The 12,325-nt window shown below is 32.0% G+C and overlaps 2 protein-coding genes across 3 annotated transcripts; one reads left to right on the top strand and one right to left on the bottom strand.

The window, feature by feature from the left end:
- Positions 1 to 4,012: 4,012 nt before the first annotated feature.
- LOC112706746 (probable serine/threonine-protein kinase PBL7) lies at positions 4,013 to 7,160 on the top strand. Of its 2 annotated transcripts, none has more exons than XM_025758191.3 (5): positions 4,013 to 4,295; positions 4,756 to 5,021; positions 5,129 to 5,318; positions 5,409 to 5,800; positions 6,323 to 7,160. In XM_025758191.3, exons 1-5 carry the CDS (start codon positions 4,187 to 4,189, stop codon positions 6,653 to 6,655), a joined length of 1,290 nt encoding a protein of 429 aa, XP_025613976.1. In that variant the 5' UTR covers positions 4,013 to 4,186; the 3' UTR covers positions 6,656 to 7,160. The 2 variants fall into 2 exon arrangements, with proteins under 2 accessions (XP_025613976.1, XP_025613977.1); XM_025758192.3 differs by having other exon boundaries at positions 4,030 to 4,501.
- A 1,904-nt stretch (positions 7,161 to 9,064) lies between these two features.
- Positions 9,065 to 11,039, bottom strand: LOC112708370 (uncharacterized). The gene is made up of 3 exons (XM_025760532.3): positions 10,001 to 11,039; positions 9,382 to 9,927; positions 9,065 to 9,262 (listed from the first exon to the last, which is right to left on the bottom strand). Exons 1-3 carry the CDS (start codon positions 11,024 to 11,026, stop codon positions 9,158 to 9,160), a joined length of 1,677 nt encoding a protein of 558 aa, XP_025616317.2. The 5' UTR covers positions 11,027 to 11,039; the 3' UTR covers positions 9,065 to 9,157.
- Between the last annotated feature and the right edge of the window lie 1,286 nt (positions 11,040 to 12,325).

The following is a 12,325-nucleotide window of genomic DNA, read 5'->3' as shown; positions in this document are numbered from 1 at the left end:
TAATTAAAATTTATTTTATTTAATATTTATTAATTATTATAATAATTAATAAATATTAAATAAGATAAATTATTATTTTTTTATCTTTTTAATATTATCGTATTTATACATTTTCTTTAGTTAGATCTACTTCAAGAAATAAAGCAGAGACGGAAAGACTGAAACTGAGAGACAGAAACTAAAAGATAGAGATCGAAAGAAATCTCAATATTCTGTTTGGTATAAAGTGGGAGGCAGAAATTGAAACAAGAATGAAATTTTAATTTAATTTGTACAAAGGGTAAAATTAGAATTAAATAATTGAAATAAAGGTATTTTAGGTATAAAATGTTGTTAAAGTTTTAGTCTCTATCTCTAAAAATTTTAGTCTCCTGTGTCCCCACCTTTTGGAGGTACTGAAATACTGAAATTTCGGAGATAGAGACATAAATTTTAGTATCAGTCTCTGAACTAACAAACATGATATTGAGTCTCAATTTTTCAATCTCTGTATCAGTATTTTAAAACAAATGCTACTGTAGATATCTCTCAGTTTAATAGGTAGTCAAAAATTAATTTATGATAGATTTGAAGAGTTTTATTTAAAAATTTATTGTTAATTAATAAATTTTTATATATACATAAAATAAAATTTAAATTTTCGACACTTATTTAAAATTAAAAGAGAGTGAAATGACCATTCAACTAACCCAAATTGGATAGAGCTACTTGTAGTTGTTGTATGGGCACCAATTAGCTAGCTAGCTTGGTTGAAAGCAAGCAAGAAGCTAAGCTTGCATGGTGGGGGACCTACTTTAAAGACAGAGCGGCGAGCGCATCCATATTACTTGATTTCATGTACCAACCTGCCTCGCTACTCATCATCCTAATTTTAGTTCCTTACAGCTTAGTGGCAGATGTCATACATTAATTAATTAATTAATTAATTAATTAATAATACATTCTCCTACCTGCCACCAATCTGTATGCTTGTTTCCGCGTAATTGTTCTACTTTCTCCTTCCAAAGATACATGCATGTCACTTTTGGAGGCAAAATTCACATGTATTAAAAATTCATTAAAATCTTTAAAAATATTTTAAGTGTTTGATAATAGATTTATCTTATATTTTCTTGTCTTAAATTAAATATTTGATGCATATATATATATATATATATATATATTTTATAGGATATTTGATGCATATATTAGATGTATGATAAATGTATAAGTGGAATAAAACTGTTAAAATATTTTTAATTTGAACTACTCAAAGGACTTATTATTTATTAGATGAAGAAAAAGTTAAAAGTTATTTAATTTGTTTTTCTTTTTTGCAAAAGAAGCTCTGTATGTCAAAACTCCGATTGATGCAATAAAGATTTTAAGAATGTTTAGTAAAAAAAAAAAAAACTAAAAATAGTCACAACTTTTTTATTTAACGTTTATTAATTCCAACAATAATGAATGAATATTAAATAAGATCAGTTCTAACGTTTTTTTTTATCTTTCTAATATTATTTAAAGATTTTATCCTTTTTATAGAGTACAAACTTCTTATTCCATATTTAATTATAAATACTTATTTATCTTTTTTATCTTTTCATTTTTTTTAAGTATTTTTGTAGTGACCAATTGATGATGAGAAGGAAGACATACTTTTTCTCTATGTTCTAAGAACTTTTCTTAAGGTAAATATATTAGGAAAACAGAAGGAGAAAAAAAAAATGAAGAGCGTGAATTGTTGGAATCCATGAATAATGCGAGTAGGAGGATCGGAGCTCCAACATGAACATAAATATAATTTAGTGTTAAGTTGAATAGTATATGATGAATCGTATCCAATATGACATAATAGTTCCACTTTGGGACCCTATAGAATTAGGTCATCAAATACTCCACACCGTTCATGGTGGTGCACATGCACATATTATTATTCTTTTTACCTACTAACCCTCCTTCTCAATATTGTACGGCTCTACCTTTCAAATGATAGTGGAGAATCTGCTCATTCAGCAAGAAAATGAGCAATGTTGCTCCCACCCAACAAATTAACTACTAAGCAATAAAAATTAAAAAAAAAAGAAAAAAAGAAGGAAAAGTCTATGAGACCAACAGTTTTGTTGAATTTTAGCCAGCATGTAACCAGCAGAGGAAGGTGAGCCATTGGATAAAATTTCACACTAATCTCACACCATCAAATCATCATTGATGGCTAGTTGATGGCTAACAATCACAAAAATTGCTGACCTCTAGCATTGCTCAAAAAAAAAGCAGCATGCACTAGTAGTGTCAGTATATATATCATTTAACTTAAAATTAAAACAATATTATTTTCTTAAAGTAATAATGAATAAATAAACCAACTAGGTTGAAGAGTAGGTGCAGATAAAACTATCCATACTCATTACTCAGGAATATTTCTTCTTATATATAGTGGATAGGCATGTGCCATGTCAATGACGTGTTTATAATCTTTACATTAACGTCCAAATATTCAATTGATGTGTCTTTTTCGAAAAGAAAACTTTTATGCTCTCTTCAAAGCGATGACATCATTTACCTTTTTCTTTTTTTTTTCCTTTGGATTTGTTTGCTAAACTTAACATGTAATATCAATCAATCTAATCTTATTAAGACATATACTTTAAGTTTTAGTTTAGTGACATGCACGTATATGTATGAGTATGGTTGTAATTAACTAATTATCACCTTAAATGCCTTCTATCATTAAATCATATTCTGATATCAAACAAGATGGTCGCCACATTATTCATCCAACCACCTACTATATTCCTAATATGTCTTTTTTCTGTGGAAAAAAATAAACACCACTACATTATATTATTAAATTCTTTACCTTATATTAGTGTGTTGTAATAAATAGACACTAACATATATAGTAATAATATATCATTTTAATGATTAAATTTGTATAAATGAATATAAGATTGGTCTAAATGATAGACACTTACTTTTTTTTTTTTATGAACCAGATCTCTTTTCATCTCCAGCCATTATATATAATAGAACAAAAATAATGTGATATTATATTATATTATTGTAGGTTTCTGTTAATATACAATTATGGGTATTACTATCTGAATAATTATCTGCAAAAAAAAAAAAGAAAAGGAACCTGTATATAATAACTTTTGAATAGTAACACTACAATAAAATAGAGCATTTGTAATAAAAATTTTGTTTCAAATTTTAAACAGGAGCAGTAATATATATATCCAGCATAGTAGTAACCATAGCTGGGATCAAATTAAAGTTATCTTAAAAATGAAATTATTAGCCGTAACGTGTAGATAACCATTAGTTGGAATGCACAGTGATAAAAGAACAAAACCATAAGTGCAATACGCGTAGGTTTGCTCTTCACACTTCATAGTTCATACCTCATAACTCAGGTGGATTATTTTTCCTTTCACAAGTTGACCGGATTATTCTTTGTCTAACAAATTTCAATATGTTGTAATAATATTTTTATATAAAATACACATCGAAATAAATAGAACAATACATACTGACTGAATTCTGGGATATATATAATATTTTTATATTTTATACAAATATATAATTGTTCACTATATTATATACAATATACTGTTAAAGGAAGCTTTGCTTTCCAGCACCTAAAAAGAAACAAAAAAAAAATGTTTGACTATCACAATTCACATTCATTGTTGCCAATTTTATTTCGTTACATAATATATCATAATATCATGGCTTTTAAATAAAAGCAAATTACAGTTCTTTTGCATATTTCTAAATTATAAAAATTATTAAATAATAATTTTATAAAATTTAATTATTAATTTTATATAAAAATAACGACATACAAGACTCGTAGTAAAAGACTAGTTTAATTCATTCACATTGAGGTGTAAAAGATATGAAATCCCATGATGAAAAGGACCTCTCTCCTTCCACGTGGCTTCCTCTAATTGGCTCCACACAACATATCTTTTGCAATTCACGTACACCGCGTATAAACCCAGAAATATATATTGAAATTAAACCCCAGCTAAAAAAAACACCACATCTCTCTCTCTCTCTCTCTCTCTCTCTCTTACACACACAGCCTGTGACACTTTTTCCGGAGTCATCTAAACTCTCGATTCTGTTTGTGTTTGTGCTTGTGTTTGGGGTCTCTTGCGACTCACAGAAAAAGGGAACCAAAAAAAAAAAAAAAAGAAGAATGGGTTGCTTGCGTTGCATAGGAAAACCACGAAAAAGATTAGTCAGCAATGTACATAGCAATAATAGCCCCAAACACAGCAACAATAATAAAAATAATGCCTTTGAGGGTAAATATTTTTACTATTTCATTGTTTCTAATCAAATCACATGCATTTTGCTAAAATAAAATATACTTTCAGGTTTCATATGATCCTGTTCAATCTCACCTCCCATTTGTGTCCTAATTCATAAAGTCATGTTTTTGTTCCTCTCTCAGACATGTTTCCAGGAAAATTTTTCCAATTTTGTGGCAGTGGCATATCCGAAGACGATGGTACTTGTGAATTTGATTGTGTTGTCTTTGTTTGTGTCTGGAAATTATGTAGGATGGTGAATTTTGAACATGGATGCGTTAGATATTTCTAAAGGCTTAAACTTTTTCATATTCCTTTTCTTTTTGTCTGTTTCTTCTTTTGTTTGCATGGATGGAAATGGAATGGTCCAATCCATAATCCGAATAGGGGCTTTGTCCTTTTGTGTCTTTTTGTGTCCCTTATTATGTTTTGCTTTGGTTTGATTGTTGTGCAGAGAGGAATAAGGGCAGAGTTGGTTTGAATGTGAAAGCGAATGTTAAAAGAGAAGGCAATTCCAATGATGATGAAAATCAACTTTCTTTGGACGTGAAGAAGTTGAATTTGAGAGATAACAATGGAAACCCCAGCAACGTCAACAAAGCGATGACCTTTACTTTTGATGAGCTTGCAGCTGCAACAGGGAATTTCAGGCCTGATTGTTTTCTTGGTGAAGGAGGTTTTGGCAAGGTTTACAAGGGCCACTTGGAGAGCATAAACCAGGTTTGTCAAGAAACAAACAAGTACCTCAAATAAATTAATGTTGATGCATCATTCTAATTCAGCTATTGTCATGTGTTGAGGTTGAGGTTTGTTTGTTATGGATGTAGGTTGTAGCTATAAAGCAACTTGACCCTCATGGCCTTCAAGGAATTAGGGAATTTGTTATAGAAGTTTTGACTTTGAGTTTGGTAGATCATCCTAATCTTGTCAAGTCGATTGGGTTTTGCGCCGAGGGAGATCAGAGGCTATTGGTTTATGAGTACATGCCATTGGGATCTTTGGAGCACCATTTACATGGTACATACTCACATCCTAATAACTTTGATTCATTTGGAGTAGAATAATGTGATGTTTGTCTTAATATTTTTGTGTTGCTTGCTCCCTTAGATCTTCCACCGGGAAAAAGACCGATAAGTTGGAATACAAGGATGAAAATCGCGGCCGGTGCAGCGAAGGGGTTGGAGTATTTGCATGATAAAATGAAGCCTCCTGTCATTTACCGTGATCTGAAATGCTCTAACATTTTGCTAGATGAGAAATATCATGCCAAATTGTCTGATTTCGGCTTAGCGAAAGTAGGCCCAAGTGGTGATAAGTCTCATGTTTCGACGAGGGTTATGGGCACATATGGTTATTGTGCTCCAGATTATGCAATGACGGGTCAGTTGACATTCAAGTCTGATATTTACAGCTTTGGTGTTGTTCTTTTGGAGCTCATCACAGGAAGGAAAGTCATCGACCATAGAAGACCTGAAAAGGAAGAAAATCTAGTTGCATGGGTATGTCAATGCTCTTTTACCTATTAACCTTTACTATTTTAAGCTGCATCTGTTTGTTGATTTTATATCCCATCTTTTATAGTGATTGTCCTTGTTAAAAATTTGTCTAGCTGAGTTTCATGCCAGAATTCCCTTCAACAAACACAAAGGAAACTCCAATTAGAAACTAATGAAAAATCTTATATCTCATTAATGCTCAAAATTGTAATGTTGTTTCACAAAGTTGGTTCAGATGTTATGCTCATAGTCTTGATTAACTCAAGCTTTCAGTCTCATTATGCATGTTTAATATTGAGTGGTAAATAGCACTTGATATAATCCCCAACATTTTCTTTTGAGCTCCTTTGTCAGCATTGATCTTTATGTGTTGTTTCAATCAGTGAATTGATGATAATGAAGAGAAAAAATTCTAATTTGAAAAGTTGCTGGTTTATTGCCAAATTAATGAGTTAACTAAGTTGTCAAAAAACATTTTTTTCCATCCTAAAACATTACCTTACAAGCCATATATTTGTTCTGCAGGCAAGGCCTTTATTCAAAGACCGGAAAAGATTCGCAGAGATGGTTGATCCATTGCTTGAAGGTAAATATCCAGTGAGAGGCCTGTACCAAGCTCTTGCCATTGCCGCGATGTGTCTACAAGAACAGCCTAATATGCGGCCTAACACGGCCGATGTGGTTACAGCTCTAGACTTCCTTGCTTCGCAGAAATACGATCCTCACACTTATTCAGTCTCAAAAAGTCCATCTCCAAATCAGAAAATGGATGACCAATGGTGTGTCGCAAGCACCGGTTCTGAGACAGAAAGGAGTGATGACCCCGAATGTTCTGTTAGAAATGGTTCTGAGATATGAAGTTCTGGAGGTTAGCAAAATGGAGCTCATTTTTCTGAACACAAAACCATGCTGTGACGTGCCTGGTTATCAATTTTGTTTTATAGGAAAGATAACGGGTGGTGCATCTTCAAAACTCTCAAGCCTTTGTTTCTTCCTTTTAGTCCCTCCTCCTTCACCATCTCGGTGTAAATGTGAGCTCTGTTTCTCTTAATGCAAATGCAAATGGTTGCTTTATCCTCTGCAACAATAAGTGACTTTATGATCTTCATCTTTGTTAAACATCTGCTACCACCTTCAGACTCCAGTGCATGTGTTTGCAGTTTGAACAGAATGTTTTCTGTGTTCTTCCAAACTCAAATTTCCATGCCGATGTTCTGCTCCAGAGTGCCAAGATGGAAACTAAATTCACTATTCAAGTGGAAAACTGAATATGAATAATTGAATATGTTATATGAATAATGAGTTCCCATCTTTTTATAGTGCATATTTATTTCCAATCTATAAAGTAATATATTATGTTAAAGATCAATGTATATAATATGATCACCAAAACAAAGGAAAGTTTATTTCAGTTATTGCATACGAGTTGGTTTCTTTTGTTAGAAAAATAATAATCCTTGAATTTATGACTCTGTCTGTACAACGTGATTTTACCATAAATAATTTGACAAATTAACGTTTATTTAAGGGGGTAATGCTAGGTAGATAAAAAAAAAACGGTCAGAACTTGTCTTATTTAGTATTCATTAATTGTCGCAACAATTAATGAATGCTAAATAAGGCAAGTTATGGCTGATTTTGGCTGATTTTCTTTGGTTACCAAACATTTTTGATTTTAGGAGTGTGAAAAGTCTTCAAACATTAGTTACATTTCCATAACTACGTGAAATAAAATTCAAAGGAGAAACTTGAATAGCAAAGTAACTCTTTGATCCCTTTATAACACAACTCTCACTCTTGTTACAATTCACAACCAAAACAAAAGGTTTGTTTTTCTTTTTGCTCTTCATTCTTATTCTTTTTGTCTTTTTGAGATTCCACCTTCTCCAACCACCATTTGTTCATTTTTCCTGTTCAATTCTTCTGTTTTTTTTTTCAATGGCCAATGCAGATGCTAAACGAATAACCACCACCGTCAGAGACACACATATGTTACTACCGAAAAGGAGCCGAGTCAAGATTAGAATATTCAAGAGCATAGTGGCGGCGCTGCTCTGGCCGCCACAAAGAGCGAAAAGACTGTGGAGAACGCAGCTACTACTACGATTTTTTTGCTCCTGATCGTCCTCTTAGTTCCATACTCACAACCCCGCTGGTTCTGAGTGGCTACCCTTCCGACAAGTAACACCAGAAATTAACGACAACCAAGATGACTGATGATTTTCAAGATACTTCTGTTCTTGTTTTTTTTTTCTTTCTTTTTGGTATAAAATAGTGCTGTTTGTATATTATTACTTTTTTCTGTTTTAATTAATTAACATATATATGTATATACATCTATGATTGTGACTTGTAGCTGTTGATTATGTATATAAGATTTTACAATTGATTTTGCTTGTACACTTATTACTCTTTCTTTGTGATTAAAATATGTTGTTATCACCTTTTTTAGTTACATTGCTCTGAATTTCGAGAACGACAATGTTAGAAATTTTATAATGATTGATTGTTCTTTCGAGGCTTGAACACGTGAAATAAAATTCAAAATACGACGAGTATGGCTGGAAGTGAGTCAAGCTAAGTTTAAGTTTAAATCCAGCTCATGAAAATTGAATTTGATTCACACTTTGACTCATTAATAATTGAGTATATTTTTGTAAAGTTTAAGCTCATGTTTAAGCTCATCTAGTAAGTTCAAATATCATGAACATAATTTATAATTTTATATAAATAAAAAAAACTTATATCTCTATCAGTTATAATTTATATCCTTTGTCATAATTATATATAAAAATAATATATGTCTATGTGTGTGTAAAATACAAGATATGATGAGTTTAAATTGAGGTCGAGCTGGTTTATGAGTTGAGTTAACTTGCTTCCATCCCTAAAAACGAATAATATCTGAAATTGCTAAAGATTTGATACAATTTGGTGGCAACAAAAAATAACTACTTTTATATATATATAAAAAATGAACTATGGATTGATGGCAAGTGAAAACTGTAATATTCAGTGTCCTCCGATCACTTTGATGAAGAAAACTCTAATATTCACTTGAAGACAAACTACATTACATTTCAAGACAAACTACACAACTGATGATATCCTTGGATAGTTTACATAGACGAAAAAGATGAAAAGAACAAAAAAGAAGCATCTCAAATTTCTCTCCTGTGTGGCTTTTCTGGTGCAAAAACTACTAGAGGCTGGAAATTGTTAATATCATTGGAAGCTCAATTTCCACCTTTAGGAGGACTCATTTAATTTATTCATCATTCCTTGTGTGTCTTGAAACATATTTAGGATCAAAAATGGTAAAAACATATGATTGGAACAATATATGTACGCTGTCACATTCTACTGCATCTCAATAACTTCACCTTCCCGGCAATTTGCCACCCATATGTACAGAGTTGAGGGCTTACGCGATGGTAGAACTTTACAACAATCTCTCCTTGGTGACTGCAAATCATAACAAGTATGTGTGGTTTATCAACAAAAATAATAAAAATGAAATCCATTTCAAAGATTTATGCATGTGAATGAACACATAAGATGTCTCCAAAAAAAAGTATGAATACCTTTTTCCATCTTAGAGGATCAGGAGATTTTGTAACTACAATGGAAGTGATTATTTCTGGAGAAGGCATTCTCCATCGGCAGTAAGGAGGTTTAGCAGCGGTATCAAGATTATAAACACCAATAACTCGTTTCCTTGATGAATCAAAGTAAGTTCTAGACATATAGTAAACAAATGGCTTTTGACATGGATGTTTGAACACAGGCCTTGTGTTGAATGCATATGCAGTGTAGTCAGCTCTCTTATACCAATTTAGAAAGGTTCTTGAAGGCATTTCAAGCTCTCTAGGTGGCAACATTCCCCTTATTATCTGAACCACATAGCCCCAAGAAACTGAGATTGACCAATATCTGGTCTTGTCATAGCAGATTGATTGTTGCATTATGCTGGCTGAATCCTCACGCACAGATTCCATTAGGTGTCTCATTGCTTCTGCTCTGCTCATCCTTGGGAATATTGGTTCCACCACATCAAGGTGGTGAATTGAAATTAGTGGCGCCACTGGGTGAGCCCCTAATAGACCTAATAGGTTTCCATACACATCATACTGCACAACCAACACATCATAATCATGATTAAATATAATCAATTAGTTATTAGATAATCAAACTTTTACAAACCTGGTGGAAGCCAAATTCCTTAGTGAGAGGGACACCAAGCTCAGCCATGCAAGCATGAATCCGATCATCGCTTCCATACAAAGCAGGGTAGCGTTGAATGCAACGATCTTGAATCTTAGCGAGCTCCACCGCCAAAGGGTAGCTTATAGCAAAGCCACCACCGCCATAAGCCATGGCATATGAGAAATGCATGTTCTGAATATGGCTCTCGGAAGTGCTGCCAACGTAATAGAAGTGTCGATGATCATACTTCTGAAGCATCCTAACAACGTTGTCAACTATGAAAACCGTGTCATCGTCACCCATCACGAACCACCTCACGTCCTTCATCCCAAGCTTCAGTGTCTCCGTAACCACCCTGGATATCCTCAACGCAGATCTCTGTCCCTGGTTGTTCGTGTACTTGAAATTCGACGTGTCCGAGGATATTCTAATCTCCGGTAATCCTTCGTTTTTTGTTGTTGTTACTTTCTGATCCAACCAAACAACGCCTCTGGTTTCTTTTGGTCTCCACCATACCTTGATGTATTCTTTTCTTTGTTCCCACAAGTTTGATGATGCGGCAATCCCGAAAACAATGTGCTTCAATTCTGTTTCGGTTGTTTGTGCCGTTTGTTTCGGGGTTAACCGAACCACCACAGGATAGTTATTTTCCACTTCTTCTTCTGACGATATAATCGTTTCTTTTTCGTCTTCTTCGTCTTCCGTTTTATCGTCGTTCGAAGTTTTTTGTTGTGTTGTTTCTTTATTCTCATTGTCTATGCTTGCTACTTCTTCTTCGGTTGATGTGGTCATAGATGTGTTGTTGTCTGTACTAATTTGGAGAATTTGTTGTGTTGCAGTGTCGTCAAGTCTGGTGGTGGTGGCGGTGGTGGTGGTGATGGGAGGGCAATCCTGTTGGTCATTGTTGTTAAAGAGGAGAAGGTTGGAAGAATATAGAATGTAGAGTAAGATGGTAGTTAAGATCAACCAAGGAGTGATGCTGCTTTTTGATCCATTATTACGTTGATTGGAATAAGGGTGCATTTGATTTGTTTTATTAATTATTACTTTATTTTCAAGGTTTGATTTACCTTTCTTTGAGATTGTTTCTTGCTTACAAAGATGATTAATGTGTGGAAAAAAACTTGAAAGTTCAGAATAGTTCGGATCACACAAAAATGAAAATTAGGAAATTGTTTTAATATTTTTATTTTTCTTTAATTTATCTTTTTTTTTTGTGTTTTGTTGCTTGTGATTCTCATGAGTGAAGTTTGTTATGGCTAAAAGGCGAAGTTGAATGCGGTTATAATGGGAAGTTAGGTTGAAATTTTGCACCATAGTGATGAGTGACCATATTCCAATTTTCTTTATTTGGATTATTTTGACCTTATTCGTTTAATTGTTTGGAAGACTAATTTCAAACTTTAAACTTTTCATTTTAATTAGAGTTCATTTTATAATATTTTGTCCCCACCTTTTATCAAAAGAATTACTATAAAAAATATATGGTTTTTTTTCTTACATTACGTTTTTTTAGTCAAATTTTAAATTTATATGTTAACTTCAATTTAGTTTTTAAATTTTGTAAACATAATTTGCATGGATTTCTCCAAATATTAATAGAATATAAATATAAATAATCAAATTTTATGCTCAAATCTATAAAATAATATAATTTTAGTTTTAATACTTAAATAGTCCAAAAATAATATCGGATCACTTGTTTTAAAAGAAAAAAATTTAATAAATACTACTTATGATGTTTTTAGATTATTTGAGTGCTAAAACAAAAATTTTTTTGGATTATTTGAGTGTTAAAACAAAAAATGTCGTCGTTTTATAAAATCTAATGTTGCATCCGATTGTTCACATCAACATTCCGTTAATATTCGTTTAATTGTTTAAAAGACTAATTTCAAACTTTAAGCTTTCAATCTTAATTAGAGTTCATTTCATAATATTTGTCCCCACGTTTCGTCAAAAGAATTACTACAAAAAATATATGATTTTTTCCTATATTACATTTTTAGTCAGGTCCTAAATTTATAGGTTAACTTTAATTTAGTTTTTAAATTTTGTAAACGTAACTCGCATGAGTTTTCAAGACAATTTTGGGCCTTCAAATATTAATAGAATGTAAATATAGATAGTCAAATTTTACATTAAATTTATACAATAATATAGTTTTAATTTTACACTCAAATAGCCCAAAAATAATATCGGATCACTTGCTTTAAAAGAAAAAAAATTAATAAATATTACTTATGATGTTGTTTTTAGATTATTTGAGTGCTAAAACAAAAACATTTTTGGACTATTTATTCGAGTGTTAAAACAAAAAAA

Source organism: Arachis hypogaea, chromosome 8, assembly GCF_003086295.3.
Source record: "Arachis hypogaea cultivar Tifrunner chromosome 8, arahy.Tifrunner.gnm2.J5K5, whole genome shotgun sequence".
Lineage (NCBI taxonomy): Eukaryota > Viridiplantae > Streptophyta > Magnoliopsida > Fabales > Fabaceae > Arachis > Arachis hypogaea.
This window is presented reverse-complemented; position numbering and strand designations above follow the sequence as displayed.

What these genes read in the sequence shown, in the direction of transcription:
- LOC112706746 (XM_025758191.3), top strand. Translation starts at nt 4,187, where the DNA reads ATGGGTTGCTTGCGTTGCATAGGAAAACCACGAAAAAGATTAGTCAGC. An exon ending in TTTGGAGCACCATTTACATG is followed by an intron (nt 5,319 to 5,408) that starts GTACATACTCAC and finishes TTGCTCCCTTAG; the next exon opens with ATCTTCCACCGGGAAAAAGA. An exon ending in AAGAAAATCTAGTTGCATGG is followed by an intron (nt 5,801 to 6,322) that starts GTATGTCAATGC and finishes TTTGTTCTGCAG; the next exon opens with GCAAGGCCTTTATTCAAAGA.
- LOC112708370 (XM_025760532.3), bottom strand. Translation starts at nt 11,026, where the DNA reads ATGCACCCTTATTCCAATCAACGTAATAATGGATCAAAAAGCAGCATC. An exon ending in AGGAATTTGGCTTCCACCAG is followed by an intron (nt 9,928 to 10,000) that starts GTTTGTAAAAGT and finishes TTGGTTGTGCAG; the next exon opens with TATGATGTGTATGGAAACCT. An exon ending in ATCCTCTAAGATGGAAAAAG is followed by an intron (nt 9,263 to 9,381) that starts GTATTCATACTT and finishes TATGATTTGCAG; the next exon opens with TCACCAAGGAGAGATTGTTG.